At 37.1% G+C, this 18538-nt stretch overlaps 1 protein-coding gene across 48 annotated transcripts in view; it reads right to left on the reverse strand.

Moving 5' to 3' along the window:
• Nucleotides 1–18538, reverse strand: part of RIMS1 (regulating synaptic membrane exocytosis 1) — a 318659-nt gene that overhangs the window by 9291 nt on the left and 290830 nt on the right. For 45 of the 48 annotated variants that reach the window (XM_080587725.1, XM_080587724.1, XM_080587702.1 and 42 more), the window contains one exon: nt 1136–1277. In XM_080587725.1, coding sequence (XP_080443851.1) covers nt 1136–1277 — 142 coding nt within the window. The other 3 variants (XM_080587720.1, XM_080587719.1, XM_080587717.1) reach the window with 3 other exon arrangements.

Below are 18538 nucleotides of genomic sequence, written 5' to 3' on the forward strand. Positions count from 1 at the left end.
TCATTCTCCCTGGCTTCCCTTTGGAGTAAGTCACTGTCAGATACAGCTGTTCTTCTCACTTCACTGGCCTCACTGTTTCTTTACCCTTGCAGGGAATGGAATAGGGATGTGGAGATCAGGGTCGTTGGTTAAGGTTAAGTGTAAACTAAGTCAGGAAATGAAGCTGAGGCATCTCGAAGATTAGGAATCAACCAAAAGAGCTGGTAGCTCTAACAAACCAAAAGGTCCTCACCTTCAGTGCTGGTCTCCTAACTCTCCCATATTGCTAACCTGCCAGTCCCCAGCTTCCTTATTAGTGTGGCCCAATTTACCTGGCCCTTCATCACCATGGTGATTGACTGGTGCCCTACAGACTGACAGTCCAGTGTAGAGAAAGTAAGGAAGATGGAGTGATGAAGGGTAAAGGTAATGCCCTATCGTCTCGTGATGGAGAAAATGCACATTTACACATCTCCTTCCCACCATCATGGTTGCCTCTGGCTCTTCATCCTTCTTAAAATGTAAGAATCCAAGATCCACTAGCAATTGTGGCAGTCAGGCAAGCATATAAAAAGATGAAGCCAAAGAAGTCCTAATCTCTCTTTCTCTACCCCTTCCCTTCACACAGTCATCCAGAGGTGAATGAAAACAGCTGCCCCACTACCCACAGTTGTGTGGCTTATTTTAGCTGATGCAGTTGGACTCTGGTGTTACAATTCTCAATAAAAGACTTGGACCAACTCCAAACTAAACTCTTTGTGTACAGTATTACTGAGCAGAGTTTCATATCACAGGGATTTACGCACAACGTCTGAAGTTTAACTCTGAGTTAATCCAAACACAACTCAAAGAAAAACTACCCCTATGTTTTGTTTTGAATAATGCACTCTGAATTCAGTTCTCTTCTGATGAACAAAATGCCTCACAGGATGGCAGAGAAAATATGAAACCCTCAGAAGTCCCCTCTCAATTTCAGTCTTCAACGACTTTGTATTGCATGCCTGATTAGTTCGGTTTTGCTAACATTTTCTCAAGAGGAAGAATCTATGCACAGAGCTATCCCCTTCAGCCAAAGTTGGGACCTCTGTTCACATTCTGTTTTCTTTAGAAGAGAAGAAACTTTTCACACATTACTGATATTTTTAATGCCACTTACTTGCCCTCAGAGCTGTAACTATTTATGCTACCATCAGTGGATTCTCGACTTGGTTGTCGAACCATACGACTTCTCATCTCTGCTGCCATTCCTGTCTCTGTGCTTCTCTGTATCGTGCTCTTTAATTTCTTGTTGCCAGCCTCTAAAAGCAGATAGAAAAAAAAAAATTGATAGTTAGAATGACAATCTAGCACAAAGCCTTTCCTTGCAGTTTTCCTCAAAAAATGGTCTGACTTGACCATTACTATTTCAGAATACAAAAAGCCTATTCTCATCAAAGAAGGAAAGTCTCTTCTTCAGCTGCAAAGTGGTGACTGTTTCTCTTTAAAAGGGCTGCAGCCCTATATTAATGAGTTATGAATACCCTTTATATAGTTGGAATGTGGACCAGAATGATTGTGATAGTGTATGCTAAGCATATACTCAGTAAGGTGTTTCTAGCCACCTTTGCTTGCGTGACTACAGAAGAATTTAAAATTCTCACAGAAAAAAAGAAGAAATAAAATTCTTCATGCATTCAACAGAAAAACGCTACTACTTAGTATCAAAAATATAATAACATATTTTGACCCAGCAAAACCTTACTTTTCACCACAAAGTAAACAGTGTGCTTTACATAACTTCTAAGCAGAATAAAATCTTTGAGACTCCCCTTGAAAGACGACGGACTTCACAGAGCTTAGGTTTGCAAATGAACATTACAAAGTAATGTAAATCTTGTGAAATTTTTTAACAGCTTGGTCCGTTTGGAAAAGCTTCCATTGTGCATTCTTTGAATTGCCCTTTGAGCTCCACTTGGAAGGTTCCAGGTTACCCTTGAGCAAGGAGAACTTCCAGTCTCTTCCACGGGCAATCCTGAGCTCCAGGTGCAATTGGCTCCAGCCAAATCACAATGAATTCTGCTCTTGCATTGAAAATATTATGCCCCTAAACTACGGTAATTGTTCCGAAAAATCTTTAACTGAAATATTTCTACTAAGGTCTCCATATAACTAATAATCTGTGTTGACTTCAAACTCAGCATCCTGCTCATTTTCATTTAATTCAGCCTATCATTCAATGGGCAACATTAATTTATCTCAGGAAGTAGCAGATTTCACAAAGTTTCACACAAACACATGCAGAAACACTTTCCTGCATTTTCCTCTTCATTTAAGTACTTCATCCACTTTCCATGAACTTTTTATTTCCCTTTCACAGTCTGCTCATGGGAGCCTCTGAAAAAATGAAGGCTTCTTCCACCTCTACCTACAGAGACTGAAAACTTTTTCACTTTCCTATTTCACACAGACATCGTTGATGTTTGATGCTATGACAGACCTTGGCCACTCTTAAGATAAAAGTCATCAATTTTGTAGCCCCACCATAGCTTCACCTTGCGGTGGAGGGCAACTGGCCTTTGCCCTTTGGGTCTGTAGAGCTGCTGGAGGGCAGGGAGAAATCACGCAGGAGAGAGCAGTTCTCCCCTTGTCTAGGTTACCACCTCTTTGGAACTATCTGAGAGACAGAAAACATGACCAGAACAATAAAGAATTCGTATACTGGGCAAAGAGGCACTGCCTCAGCAATGGTTTTCCTTGCAAGCCTTCTGGAAGGGGGGTTGTTTATCTATGGCCATGCAGGAGCAGAGAAACAAATGCCTCCCAGAAAGAAACTAGCTACTTCCAGACAGCCACAGAGCCTTTAGTCCCTTGTGAGGCCAACGGCTCAGAGGTTTTGCTGTGGGTCACTGCAATTCATCTAAATTCCCAGTGCTTGGTCACCTGAAAATGCATTATTCAACGCCTCTAAACATGCAGCAGACTAAGCTAGAAGAGGTACAACAGCCAGAGCAGCCTCCACTTCCAGACAATGTAGGTGGCTATATGTACAAGGTACTTCATGAAACTTGAGTGACCCGATATATATATAATCAGAACACAACACTTTGAACCTATGCTTTACCTTCAAAAATAAATGATGTGTCCAGCAAGTCAACACTGAAATGTAAGCTGAGCATCAAAAATGAATCAAAAGGCAATCTAAGATATATAACCTGCATGCAGAGCCCTATGACAAAGCAGGATTTTCACATTTTCAGTAGCTGTTCATTTGCTACCCATGCTGTTTTCTGCTTCTTTCTCTTCTTGGGACCTGTCTGAAAGTACTTCTGTTTCCATCTGCTCCCACATAGTGGATGAGATTATGTGGTTTACACCTTGCAATCCCTTCTGGAGCCAGTCAGATCAGACAGCAAGACCAGAAGGATCAAAAATATGGTAGAAGCTGAAATGCAGGCATCTGAATGGGGCTGCCTGTGAATATTTAAGGCTCAGGAATTTGATGTGATGAGACACTGAGGGAACAAGATCATCATGACCTTGTCACAAAGCTAGGAAAGAGATGCTGCTCTGGACCACCTGGACAACACAGTGGGTGCAGAAACTCAGGGATGAGAGCCAGGTTGCTAGGAAAGCATAATAAAAAACATATTCATAGAAATAATCACTGTAAAAATATCCATTGACTAAATTAAAGAAATTAGTATTTTAGCTTTGAGCCATGCAGAGACTGAAAATTGCAAGTGTATTTGTCACAGAAGAGCAATTTAATATTACCATGGATAACATTCTTGTTGATGCCTGAAAATGCGTCTCTGCATCAGAGATTTTAAATGCACAGAATTGTGAAGGAGGAATCCTTGTGGATGGCCACAAGCAAGCCAACAACCTTATCTCACTGTGCTGTATAGAGCAGATTGTCTGTTTCCGAATACTTTTCAAGTCACCGCTCTCTGTCTTACCATGCTGGATTCCACTGCTTTGTTTCTCATCAACAATTTTTTTAGGTTGAAAATCAAAAAAATAAAGTTCTTTTGTCTCCTCTTGTAACTGCTATCAATATCTGCAATGTTTCGTGGGAAAACTAGAGCCCTCTGCATATTTTATTTTATAATCTCAATCTTAATATTCTGCAGTAAAATCAAATATAACATAAAAGTAACTCAAGACAGAATGGTAAAATACATGAAGAATTTTATGGCATAAAGGGAATTGCTTTTGCCCAGGACTAAGAACTGGAACACAGGTTTCACAGGTTTCTAAAGTTTTACACAGGTCAGTTATGCACATTGTATTTTATTTTTTTGGTCTACCTACATCACAAAAAGAAATGAGGACAATTTATCTTTCTGGTGCACTCTCATAAACATCTCAGCAAAATCTAGCTCTGCAAGGCGTCGAGGTGATTAGAGCAGAGCTGAGCTGGGAACTTCTGTGATTTCTGAAGGGACCCAGGTAATGCGGAGTCACTCTGGGGTGCAACTTCCAGTCCTGCCTTGACTGCACAATGAAATGCAGGTCTGATCAATGGAGTTTCTACAGTTCTTTACATGTTTTTTATAAAACTCTCATTTTCGTCTTGCATTATTTTCAACCTAGCAGTTCTGCATATACCTTTGGAACCTTGACTTTATATGAACAGTAAAAGTTCATAAAATATTTAGGCTTAATATCTACACTACAATATATTGAGAAAATTTTCTACTCTTGTCTGAATATCTATTGGAGAGTGCTTGGTCCTGCCGGTGATTTTTATTAGCTTGATATATACAATTAAATTTTATAATATGTTACCGTTCCTTGCCTGCACTGTGTAAATTGCATTATACTCATCGTGCAGACTGAAGATAAACTGTCTCTATACTGAATACCATTTAGGGGCAAAATTTATTCCCAAATGTTCTGTATACTTCTATCTGCTGTGTCTATTGTGTAAGGATTTCTGCATGCAGAAATGTGGATTAATGTGCATAAATTCCATCCAAACACATATTTCAACAGGTACAAGGCTAGAAAAAAAAAGTGATAAACATTTTTGCTGGATTAATAACAGACACAAAAGGATCATAAAGCAGCCATCTGCAGCTGTAAGATATACTCAGCTTGCACAGTTTAAAATTCAGCAACAGCCTTGTAGCATCCCTGCTACAATACACCGAAGACTGTCCGCCATTCGCTAGTTCAGTGTAGATTTTATAAACATAGCCTATAGTGATTCATTTTCAGTCTGACAAGCAACTGCATAAAATGTTAATGCAATCGATGTGTCCCAACTTCCGTGCTTCTTAATCACCTCCAAACACAGCAGCCAGGAGAAAAACACTACTGACAACAGAATTATATCAGCAAGAAAGAGACAGTGATAGTACCTATAGAATTAGGATGGCCTACCAGAGATACCTAGGCTAGATTTACGTTTCCAAAGGCATCCAATTCAGAGAGAACAATGCCAGGACAGACAGCCCCAAATGACTGATGTCCCAGCAAAGGTATGACTGCCTGCTGCCACCATTGCCTTGGCTTTCCTCGGGGCTCTGTATGGTGCCCTGACAGAAAACTAGTACATTTTGCCCTTGTTTCAGTACAGTGAGTCTGAAAAGATGGGAAGGGCTGTGCCACAGCCTGCTGGAGTAAAGCTTTTATCATGTGATGCCAAGGTGTGTATTTCATGCCATGGGACATTTGGGACATGAGTTTGGAGACTTAGTCAATAGGACATTTTGAGAGATTTCTGTAGGGCAGAAGATGATAAAACTGAAATGGTCTTACGTGTACTGCCTACAGGGCGAGAGGTGCCTCGAGCAAGCATTGCCCAAAATCATACCTGAGGACAGCGAGGTGGCTAACACGAAGAAAGGAAGCAAATTTGCATTAATGGGTACATGGCATGGAAAATTCATGACCTTTTCAAAAGAACACTAAAGAAAACAAAGCACACACCATTGCTAGATCCACTAATGGAAGCAGTAACAAGGAAGGTGCCAATACACAATGTCATTGCATGACTCAAGGGCAATTTATTCACGGTATCAAGCGTGCTCATGCATGCAAAGAAGAAAGCCTAGGACTACAGCTCCAAGGCAGCTCTGACTGAAAGCTGGCAGGACTGTGACCATATTGTTCTTGGCCCGCATGCTGCCTGTGCGAGACACCAACTGGAATATTATGGGTCATCCTCAATTCACAGAACTATTTAAAAAAAAAAAAAAAGCCAAGGGCACATTTCCTTCTGGTCCTTTCTGATGTGTTACTGATTTTGCAGCCTCAAATTTGGCTGCTTGGAGACCTGCTGAGTTACAAGTTGTGCTGCATCCCACTCACTCTGCATGTAACACATTTAAACAACAACAAATTCTATTTACACATGAATTGACAAAGCGTCCCTTGGCTGATAGTCCTAAAACAGTCAGAGAGAGAAAAGAAGAAATAATTCAAAATGCATTTGTTCTTTTTAGACGTGTATATCTCTCAGATGAACTCAATGGTAGATTGGTCTCAAAGATTAAAAGAGCAGCTACATACGGAAAATAAATAGTAAAATATGACATTTAAACACAAATGTTTCCTAGATTTTTATCCTACAACAGTTCACAGTATTTTCCTTTTCATGTGTTCAGCCACACTTTCCTGAATATATAATAATATTTATAAGCAGACATCTGAAATATTCCAGTAATGATCTTTTAAATGTTGCCTCCAACTATCGTACAACATATTCAAAGAAAGCAGAATGCAGTTTATACTCTGTGGTGTTTGACCCCAAAGTTTAAAATCCAAATATAAAGCATCATATACTTTTTCCCATTTCTATTTATTATGAGAAATCCACAAACAAAATTTACACTATTATAAATAATAAAGCCTTCTAGAAAGAATATTAACCTTTTCAGCTGGGATAAATCATCAAGATATAACATTTTGTCAGCAGTTTGGAAAAAAATTATATCTCATAACCGTATTTCTAAATTCACACATTCAGTTGGGAAACCAATCTCATTCATGGTATTTTTAGGTAATACAAGAAAGATAACACTACTAATCCTTTCATATACATAGTATTTTTTTCATACATGTTTAGAGACAAAAGAATAAAAAGCACCAAACCTAACGAAAGAAGACTTGACTGAAACACTGTTAAGAGTTACATTAATGCTCTAGTTTTAAACACTGGGCCATTTGCAAAATGTATGGCTTTTTAGCCAGTGCACTGCAGAACCTCATCTTTTTACTGCGTTACTCATTGAAGAACAAACTTGCAAACGCAAATTCTTAAAAATTTGCTCTTAGATCTCAAAGGAACTTATCCAACAGCTCCTTTGACATCTACAAAGCTGAAGTAGAACTTTCGGAATGAATGACCAGAACTGCTTAAGATCCATATTCAAAACAAAAGTAAATAAGAACTTGAAAAATCAGGCCATTACTTATTACCTGACAACAGACTCAAAAGATTAAGCAACTGATTTTGCAAATCTTGCCTCCTTAAGATGAGTTAGGCATATTTACTTAAAATAATGTAAAAACAAGCATGTAGTTTTGTATCATTACCCTCATAAACAGGATTTGCCCATGCCATGGAAAAAAACAAACCAAACACAACTCCCCCCCCTTAAATGTGTAATATACACGGGTTAAGATGCACAATATCTTAAGGAACAGCAAGGATATCTTCAGAAGAATTTCAGTTATTACTTCTTAAATTACTAGTATCTTTTTGTCCAAAGATTTCCAAATTAATAGTTTTGTCCACACACTTGCAAATGATGTGAAATGAGCCACTGTCTGTCAGCCAAAATGAGGCAATCAGTGATGATATATGGTAATGAGGTTTTACTGCTGGGATTGCACTAAACACTTTATAAACACACAGAAGTAACAGCATCTTAATTACCTTCTTCACATATATGCAAAGAGCTTTATAAAATCAGAACATGTAAATGAAATTGTTAAAGGTACACTTGCCCAGTTCAACTCCTAAAACCCGTTTCAGTGAAATGAAATTGGTAACATAACAAAGTCATGTTTTCAGCAAATAATTTACTATATAAACAGTTTATGAAATTTCAAGCACTTGTTTTTCATACACCCTTGGATTTGTCAGACTGGAAGAGAAAGACATGGAATAAAGAAAGAAGCTCAGAAGAGCTGTTTGCACTTCAACATTTTTAGAGCAAAACACAGTGTTATTTTACTCCATTGTTTATGACCGGCCAGCCCCTAGGATAGAACTGGCTTGTAGTAGAGAGGTAACAGTTGCCGACTGAAAGGGTGCTGGGACACAGCTGCCAGCTAATACAGGAGGAGAAAACAAAACTGTAGTGCAGAAGAAAGCAGAACAGATTATTCAGATACACTGAAACAAAATTTTATTTCTTTAAGGATTTAAATATGTTTAAATGACTGTATGAAATTCTGAAGTCATTTTTAGTTATGTGCAGTCATTACAATTTTAGTAAATTTGAGACTTTTTAAAATAAGTCTTCACAATAACAAATACTTCACCGTTTATTATTATAAACATAAACTGACACTATGATTGTTAAAAGACAATGTCTTACAAGATATCAACAATAAGACAATTTATAAGACATTACTAACAAGAAAACTTACTATTGCCATGCATCTTCAAAAAATTTCCTGAGGTCTATGTGATGTACATAACAGAAACCCAAAGCCTACTTCTTTTAATAATATTCATAAGATCTTCAAGTTGAAACAACAGCAAAAACACTCGTTTCCTAGAAGTATCTTCTAGGAAAAAGATGTTACATGTCCCTTTGTACAGCTGAAAAGTTTCTTAATAATAACTCAGCCCTAATTTAAAAGCACTAAATACTAACCAGAACACATTACAGGTTCAGAAATAGTTCTCTCATTTTACTCCCAACAATTACCACCCAGTTAATTGATGTGAATATTCTGTATCTTTTCTGCAGTTTGATTTGTTTGGACTGCAACTTTCAAGTCCTTCAAGTTTTATTTCACCACTACCAGCATCTCCAGGTCAGTGTGACATTTCCCTTTAAAAATGTTACTGCCTTTAGAAATCATTTCCAGTGTCCCAGATCAACAGAGTATCAAACTGACCTAAGTTTTTTCTTCAATGACTGCAGCATTGCAAAGTTACAACCCAAGCTTAACACACGCAGCTAAATCAAACTAATATATAGGCTCGTGACAGCAACACGCAGAAAATACAGGCTTACCTCTGGTTTAAGCAAAATTAAACATCGGCTGCGATATAATCCTGAGCAAGCAGGCGGCACCTAAAGCAGCTTCACCTTTGCTTAAATATCTTGCGCTGTTTCTGGGTAGAAGAGTCCCCGGAGTTGCCTCTCTCTCTTCCAGCCACTTGGCACTGTAGCACTGCGAGGAATGATCAAGTTGCTTCACTCACAAGTTCCTTTTACAACTGTGATTACATTACAGGGCCTTGCAGCGAGAAAGTACTGAACTACCTGCCAGCCAGCGTTTCATAAAATATTGCCGAAAGGTTCAAAAATTCACTCAGCAGTGTATTTTCTAGTGATGTGCATGCAGAGAAGAGCACAAAATATTCTTGGCAACCTTGTTTGATACATTTTTTTCTCGTTGTTGTACAGAACTGGATAAGGAGAGTCAGATAAACCCAGAAACTCATTTCTTTGTCATGGTGTTTTTGACTCATTCTGCATGAATTTTGGTATAAAGCCACCTGAAAGACTGCAAAACTGAGAAAGCACCATTAATACTAATTCACAGTTATATTGCAGAAAGGCCTTAGTGATGTTACTATCCGAGAGGGGCAATCCAGAGTTAAAGTTTAATTGCCTCCTAAGTGCCCACATGTATTTTGAGAACAGAACTTCATTACTGAATTATTCCTTTCATCTTTGCACTTCGTTTTGAGGAAGCAGACTGCCATATAGTTGTTTTCTTCAGTTTTTTGGATACTCAATTCCAAAAACATAATATGCTTTCCTCTTGCAAATTAAGAATCAATTAATTTAACACACTTTTAAAATCTCGGTATTCAAGCATTATAGAGAGTGATGTGCTTTCTCTCTCTCTCTTTTACAAAGAAAGAAGGAGATATCCAACATACGGTACATACTGACTTACAATGTTAGACTGATTAAAGATAAAAGGGAAAAACGAAATGACACAGCATTTGTAAAAGCAAAAACCAAAAACCCCACACCCACAAGAAAAAATACTTCAAAATGAATTGTCACGGGAAAAGCAAATGAAAAATACATGCATGCAGTAAATCTATCTCTAGTGGATGTTCACATGATGTTATCACAGAATCAATCATTTGGGTTGGAAAAGACCTACAAGATCATCAAGGCCAACCATTCACCTAACACTACAAGTCCACTGCTAAACCACGTCCCTAAGCACCACATCCACACACCTCTTAAATACCTCCAGGGATGGGGAATCCACCACCTCCTGGCACAGTATAACCACCCTTTCCCTGAAAAAACTCCTCCCAATACCCAATCTAACCTCCCCTGGCGCAACTTGAGGTCCTTTTTATGGTGAAGTTGTGATGATTTAGAGCATTGTAAAATGATTAATGAGAAAAGTATCATAAATTATATGGTGCATTTCAGCTAATAAAAATATAACAAGACTTATGACTGGCAAGTACTGTATGGGTGCCTAACAGATGTAAAATCCTCTGCAGCAGGGATACCATACATCTCATGTCACACCTTCGTAGAAACTTTCAAGTATTTTCATTGGATAGGTACAGACTTCCTACACAGTGCAATGGTTAAAGTAAGTTGTACTTTCTTGCTCTGTAAGAAGGACATTCAGAACCCCACAGAGAGGGTAGCTTACCCCCTTTTTTAAAGCACGTAGATAAATGGTATGGAATTTTCTCATGATGTATGTTAGGAAAAAAAAAAGAAAAGCAAAATACAATTAAACAGGAAAAGTCATCTTCCAGAGATCAGAACAATGCTATGGTAGAGTAGGAATGAAATGCTACTGCTGCTAGTTGCCAACATGCGCATTTCACCTTTCTGAGACACACCTGCATGTGCATGGCAGAGACCCCGAGACCAGGCTGTCACCTGTGGCGTTCATGTCCAGCAGTTTTACACAAAGCACTTCACTCGTGTCAGGTGTGCAGGATGTTTCCTCTCACTCAGGCTCTTGCTCAAAGCCAGCAATCCTGGGGGAAACTGAGGTTTAAATAAAATCCCTGGGAGGAAAAGCTTTCATGTCATATGCTCCCAGAAAGCCCCCACTTTGGTCACAGCTTTTCCTCCTTTGCACTCCTTCTAGTCCAAGGAAAAATCATTCTGTATATTTCTTATCAGCATGATCGACAGCCCCTTCCAGGATTATAGATGTTTGACCTGCTCCTCTGCATCAACACTGCCAAACACTGGTGATGATACTTCTATCATCACGATCATGGTAAATCAGTGAGCACACTGAAGTTTCAGTTACTATAAAACAGAGCAATGCTCGCTCTTCTTCTTCAGCCAAAGTACCCATGTTAAGGTTTGCACTGCTTTTGATTTTCTTTTCCATTACTTCTGAGTGCTGTTTGAAATGTGCCTATAGAAAGTCCCAAGCAAGCTCTGCTGAGATGACATAAGGACCAGCCCCTCACTGGGGCTGACCCAGGTAACAGCCACAAAAGTGTTTTAAGTTAGTTGCAACAGCCAGTATGTAAAAACACCTACGGGCTTGGGCAATGGATCTGTGCTAGATAAACACTGCATAACTGGAAGATATAATTGTTCCCCTCGTGTTTATATTATTGGAAGTGGACAATTGTACACAAAGACTCAGTTTAGAGACAGACCGTTCAGCCAAAGTTTCCAAATGAATGCCCTGGAATAACTCTGCTAAGAAATTGTAAGGTTTGCATCCAGTATTGCTGTTTTATGTCCACCATCAAGCACACACTGAAGAAAACTGTGCTGACAAGACGGAAAGTTTCAACTGTGCCACACAGATAGACACCAGCACAAAAAAAGTTGCCACTATGTCAGTATTGCTTTGACTACCATGCAAGACAGGTAGAAATGTGAGATACCAGGACCTTCTACAACGCCTTTCATTTTGCCACTAAAAATTAATTCAGGTTATTTTTACAGCTCTATGTGGCTGCCCATTTCTCAATTCACTCAGCTCTCATTGGGTTGCAAACCTTGCACACTGACGAAACAGTTTCCTTTCTCAAAGGCAAGGGAGATGAGACGAGTCAATGGAAGGGTACTAATGGAAGTCAAGAGGGGCACTAATACAAGCAGAAGAGTTGTGCTGTTTTCTCTGATAAATTATGCTAAATTTTCATTACAAAGCAAGATTTCTTTATTAGAAATGTTGACTTCTGCGATTTCTCTGTGTAATTCATCTGTTACAAACAAGATAAAAAGCTAAGAAAAATATAAGCACAAGGAAAAATAGCCATATATTACAAATGAATATTCAGACTATCTGAATTAGAGCCAATAAACATAACCAGACATCAAGTGTTTACCGAATTATAAAGCCCTTTAAACACAAGGCAGGTTATGTAAATGTAAAAGAAAGGTAAATGAAACCATGCTAATACTGCCTATTTTTATAGAAAAAACAACTCTCTCCCAAAATTTCTGGTTATTTCTGAAGTGAAAATACTTACAAAACTATATGCCAACTAAAACACAGAACTACTTGAACTACATTTTTTTTAATGTAGTGGTGCAGGCATATTAGCAAGTTCAATGATCAAATACACATTTCTTGAACTAACACAATGTCTGCAAAGGTTGCTTCACATATTGCATAACATAATATAGCACAGATAAGAACACATCCACCTATTAAGAACTGACATTGCAATACAATAAGAAATCAATTCCCATACTTCCAAATTAACAGGCATTTTTTCATCTCTCTATATTATGCAAAAGCAAAGGCTAAGGTTTAGAACTAATTTTTCTTTCTGCTCTTATATAGAGGACATTCACAAGCTTATCTCAGATGAAGTGATAATAACTGTCTTAAAATAATAAACTGGAAAACAAAAGTTGCATGTGAACATCAGCACCAAAGAAAATGACAAGGGATAGAAGAAAATCAAACAGTTCAGTAACAAAGGGAAACTCTCAAATCCACATCATAAAAACAAACAAGAAAACCTACAATAATCAGTCAGTTTGAACCCCAGATTTCAAGATCTGAATTTCCTTGCAGATAGCATATATAGAAAGACGGTTCCCCAGAGTATGTGCCACAAAATGAAAATAAATAAACAAACCTTAACTTCATGGTCCTGGGCTTACCATTGGTTAAACAGAGGCTTACTACTGGTTATAGAGAAAATTGCATTTTAAAGTAATTTTTGCTTCTATCTTAGCAGAGAATAACTCAAGCCAAGTAGTTCTACATCTTTCCATTGATTTCAATATATATTAGGTCATAGATGAAGATCATAAAATGAAAAAGTAAACCAAACTTGCCTTTCATAGCAGGATTATACCATGATGCTTGAATCTTGCAGAGCTAATGGTTTGAAGGTCAGGCTCTTTAGAACAGATGCACTAATCTCATATTATCTGTATATTATACAAATTATTTCAGATAGTATTTTTTCTTGGAACTGACACATAAAGCTTTATTTGCTGCTCAGGATTACTCTCATCATTAATGAGAGTGCTTCTTTTTGGGTGTGTTCACAATATGAGAGGTTAGTTGTTATTCAGTATAAAGCTGCTATAAAAATAGAAATAGCCACTTAAACCACAGGCAAAAAACAAGCCAGGTAAATTCTATGCAGGTAACACATCATCAAAATCAGGTTTAAACACAATAGATGCACAGACAAAAAGATTGCTATATACAATATGAATCAAACTCACATAAGGCAAAACCTGAGATTGAAACAGGATCTGGCTCTGTCATTAAGATATACTGTGAAGGAAACATTGAATTTTTTTACTATAGCTTCTATTTTAAAACTCTATGCATACAATAGACTAGTGTGACGTAATTTTGGAGAGAGAAAAAACAAACAAACAAACAATAAAATGTTTACATTCCCTTGCTCATCTATATAAAAACAATATTAATAGCCTCCTGAATAAGTAAAGATTGCATAAGCAATATAAAACTAGCAAGTAATTTCTAGTAAACCAATAATAAAAGATGATATCAATAGCATGCAAATATGACCAAAAAAAAAGTAGTTTGGGAAGCTCTTTGACAAGTAAAATAATATAGCTACTGCCAGAATAAGACGTACTATAAGAGCAACTTTCAATAAGGTTAAATAACATACATAAGTTAGTATAACAACTATTTCAGAGACTCTAAATAATAAAGATTATATGCAATTAAATACACCTTCTTAGGAAAAATATCAAAACTAGTACATCAGGTATCAGAAGGAGGATATATTTTACAGTCTCGTGACTATAACCACAGAATTCACCCTGTCCATGAGGGATGCAACACTGAAGATATGTAATTAAAACAATTTCCACTTTCTTTGGAAGTGAGTTTTGATGTGCGTTTCAGTGGGGATAGGAGTCAATGTCACTGAAAGATGACTCAAATCTAAAAATTATTTTACTTTATAATTCTTTCATACAACCTGTCTGCATAGTTTCCAACAGAATGTGTATTCACAATGTTTCATTTTTCCCCAGCTTTAAATACATATATTTAATATTTTAATTAAAAGAGCATAATTCTAGAGGAAAGATGAAGCCATTCTTCTCAAGTCAAGATATTCCAATATATGGACAGAAAAGTTCCCAAAATAATTTGTTTTCTTCCATGGAATTTTTAAGCAAAAGTAATCTTTCTAACCCTTGATTGGACACCATTATCCAACAATTTTCTTTCTCTCCAGACGGCATTATGCTCATACCAAGCTGGGAAAAAGGAAGATGTACAATGACGAGCAATGTTTTTCACAGGCTTTAACTTTTAACTAATACTTTTTTCTGACATCTTCAGAGGAACTTTGGCCTACATAGATTCACTGACTATATCAAAATAAACATGAAAGCATGTGTAAATCAAAACAAATCCAAAGTGCATGGTCATATTGACTCTTCTATAACTGGATAACTGGAAGAAAGCTTTATTATTATTATTATTTTTCACCAATATCTGGGTTCATCTTGTGTAGATCTCCACAGGATTCCTTGTGAAACATCCATAGGACTGGACCTCACCCTCATTTGGATACTTGATGCATTATATCTAAATAAAACTATGAACACGTTTCTAATGTGACAATATGGTATTGTAACAGTGATGAAAATAATGCATTTAGAGACCAAAGTCAAATTTCCCATAAAATCCTGTTCCAGCCTGAAATTTAAAAATAATAATGATCTATTTACTAGGACATAATTTATACTAAATGTTTTTAATACTACGCACAATCAGTTGTTCTACTAATATGAATTCATGATTTTATACTATACTTTCTTCTATTCATTCCAACACCACAATAATGAATAAAGCACCAACCCAAAATCAGGGTGAAATCTTGGCCTGCTTTTCTTCAGAATTTAGAAAGGGAAAGGAGAACATCTGGCATACACTTCAGCAATCTCTCATCAAGCCATCTTCCTATTCAGCAAAGCAGGCAACCACAGCATATTCAGATATTTTGTAATGCTAACTTATGACCATGACAAGCTATTATTTTGATAGAAATACTACCAATCTGAATATTAAAACAAAACAAAACAAAACAAAAAAACAAACAGAGAGCTCAGCACTGCGTCATCAAATAAGACAGCAAATGTCATCATGCTGTGTTCTAAAGTGAAAAACATGAGTTTAAAGAATGGTAAACAGGATGTGAGCATAAACGTAAATTTTCAAGGCTACTGAGTGATAGATGACTCTACCTGTAATTAATTTAATTAATGAGCTGTTCACATAACCTATGCTTCTCTTCATAGTTCAACCAGCTTTCCCAGATTAAATTACTTTAGGGATCATTCTACATGATGTCCTAACTCTGATTGTGGTCAACATATACTTGTATAGTAGTATCACTAAAATACGTCAAGTAATCTGGTAGCACTACTTGCTCATTTAGATCATTTTACAATGCACAGAATAATCTATTGTATTAACCTTTAAAGCAGGTCCTTCCTGGTAGAATATTTATTTAAAATTGCCAAATATAAGCATTCTCACTATGCAGACAGAAGACATGAAAACTCTAAATGAAGTCAAAGATGAATGTATGCACAAGCCACATTATATTCCAGCAGTACAGAGGTGGTCCTACTGTAATATGTTGAAAAGGTTAAACATTATATTGCTTTCAGCCACAGATTCCCATTTGAGGAAAGCTAATGCCACCCCAGTTTGAACCGCGAACATTAGTAAGCATATTTCATACACATAAGATACTTAGATAAGCTCTAATGTATGGGCATTTAAGGTTCCATAGAATCTTTGCTTAAAACAATACCCTGTACTTAAGTTTACAGGCATACACACATCTTCACACACATACGCGCACAACCTGTGGGTACTCTGTCTTGTTTGTTTTCCTGGCATGTGGCAGCATTCCAAGGAGATTACTACATTTCTTACAACGTACTCGTATGTACTTTAAACAATTACAAATATTTTTAAATCTGGTAATTACAGCCGTAAGTTTTTAGGAAGTCCTGGCCCTTCTGCAGACCTTCAGTGGGTCACCTCCAGCCCTTGACTTTGCTCCTCAGTAAAATGGCACAATGGCAGTTACTGTTCCTTCATAAAATCCTTTGAGGTCTATGGCTGCCAACACCACAAAGAACAAAGAACCATTGCTACTATTAAAGAGGTCTGAGGAACTATAAAAGTCAACATAAATTAAGAGCACATAAAATAAATTGCACTGCAAAGCTAAGTTCAACAGTACATGTTTACAGAATATCCGTGGCAGTTCTTATTCCAGCTGGGATTGCAGAAGGATTCATATACTGCTACTGAAAGTCTTAACAAGATAGAAAACTTTGGACAACAAGCAGAAAAAAACAATCTGAAAAGGTCACCCATTTATTCTAGAGAGCAGTTTTATGAGGTTCCCAAATTTTTAAGTTTTGAAATCAACAGAATTTTTCAATACCGAGTTCTCAAGAGCAATTGATTTCTTAAAAATCAGAATATATCACCATACAAGAGAACTTTTCTGCATGAAGAGAAACTACCTATTATGTAACACACTGACTAGCATGCTTACGGGAACAAGGAAGGTCTGTAAGTGAAAAAGGCACGCTGTAATGCAGAGCATCAAGGTTCACTTATCAGTTTTGCTACTTCATTACATTCTCAGTTGTTCTGAAACACGCTGATGATCTTACTTCTCTATAGCACACAGCTTTTGTGATAAATACTACCCATACTGTAACGATGGGGTAGAAGATGAAAAGAAAGCCCGTATCTTATCTGTCACCCTAACCTCATCAGCCCTCCTTTTGGTACCAATCATTGATCCAACTGGACATTTGATTTGCTTCACTGTTCCTTTTCCTCACTTTGAACTAAAATTTGTGTCATCCAAATATTTTTGCTCTTTCAGCAACAGACTATTTGCAATGACATGTGAAAAGTAATATTAAAATGATAGTAAAAAAGCATGGCATGAAAAAAAGCATTAACATGTACAAAGGCTTTCCCCCCAGCAAAACTAAGACAGCCATTTTACTTCTCACACACAGCACTAAACACACAGCAGAACTAGATGAATAACGCATGGTGTGGCTTGCAGTGCTCTCTCATTCATTCACCTTGAAGACTAAAAAGAAAAGTATTATTGTATTCCAGCCTGTTAAAACTGTTCAGTGTCACGTAATTAAAAAAACAACAAAAACTTGATTTGTTACCTTTTTTGATGGTATGCTACAAAAGAAGAATGTTATTAGTGAAAATTTACTGTTTCATAATAAACAAGGTATCAAAAGACAATGCTATTATTACATATTCTGCTCGATTGCTAACAATACATGAAAGGTTCAGACTGTGACAGTTGTGCTGACAGCATTTCTTAATTAGAGTTATAATAAACTTACAATTAACCGTATCCCTTCCATCTGCAGAGCTATTCAATCTCCGGTTTGACTGGAATGACTTATATTTATTACACAGTGTTAGTTTTGATGATGACAATTGCTTAGCAGAAAAGATATTTAAGAGGATCATCAGACAAAAAAACTGCCTCTCCTTACTTATAATGTGATTACATGTAAAAAAATAACCAATGGTCTTCTTAAAGGCTTCTCATGGCGGTTACTTCTGAGGCTGATACTATTCTTTATAAAAATATGCAAACAGTCAGTGCAAAGACATAAAATAGACACACACAGACACGTAACTCCTGAGTAGCATTCTCACAGACTTAGAAAATTCTCACAAAAGTAGTGAGAAAACTTAAGACAGTCATATCAATGAAAAAACACACCCTATTTAAAAATGGTAATTTCATTAGGAGCATGCCGAATGTACTATTGAATGTGTAACTTGAACTCTGCCATCGTGCAGCAAGGCAACTATTAAATTGGACACTGCAACACAGTTTGCTTATTGCAGGCCAAGCCACAAGAAGAAGGAAGTGTCTATTTTATAAAGC

Source organism: Anser brachyrhynchus, assembly GCF_964034855.1.
Source record: "Anser brachyrhynchus genome assembly, chromosome: 3".
Classification (NCBI taxonomy): domain Eukaryota; kingdom Metazoa; phylum Chordata; class Aves; order Anseriformes; family Anatidae; genus Anser; species Anser brachyrhynchus.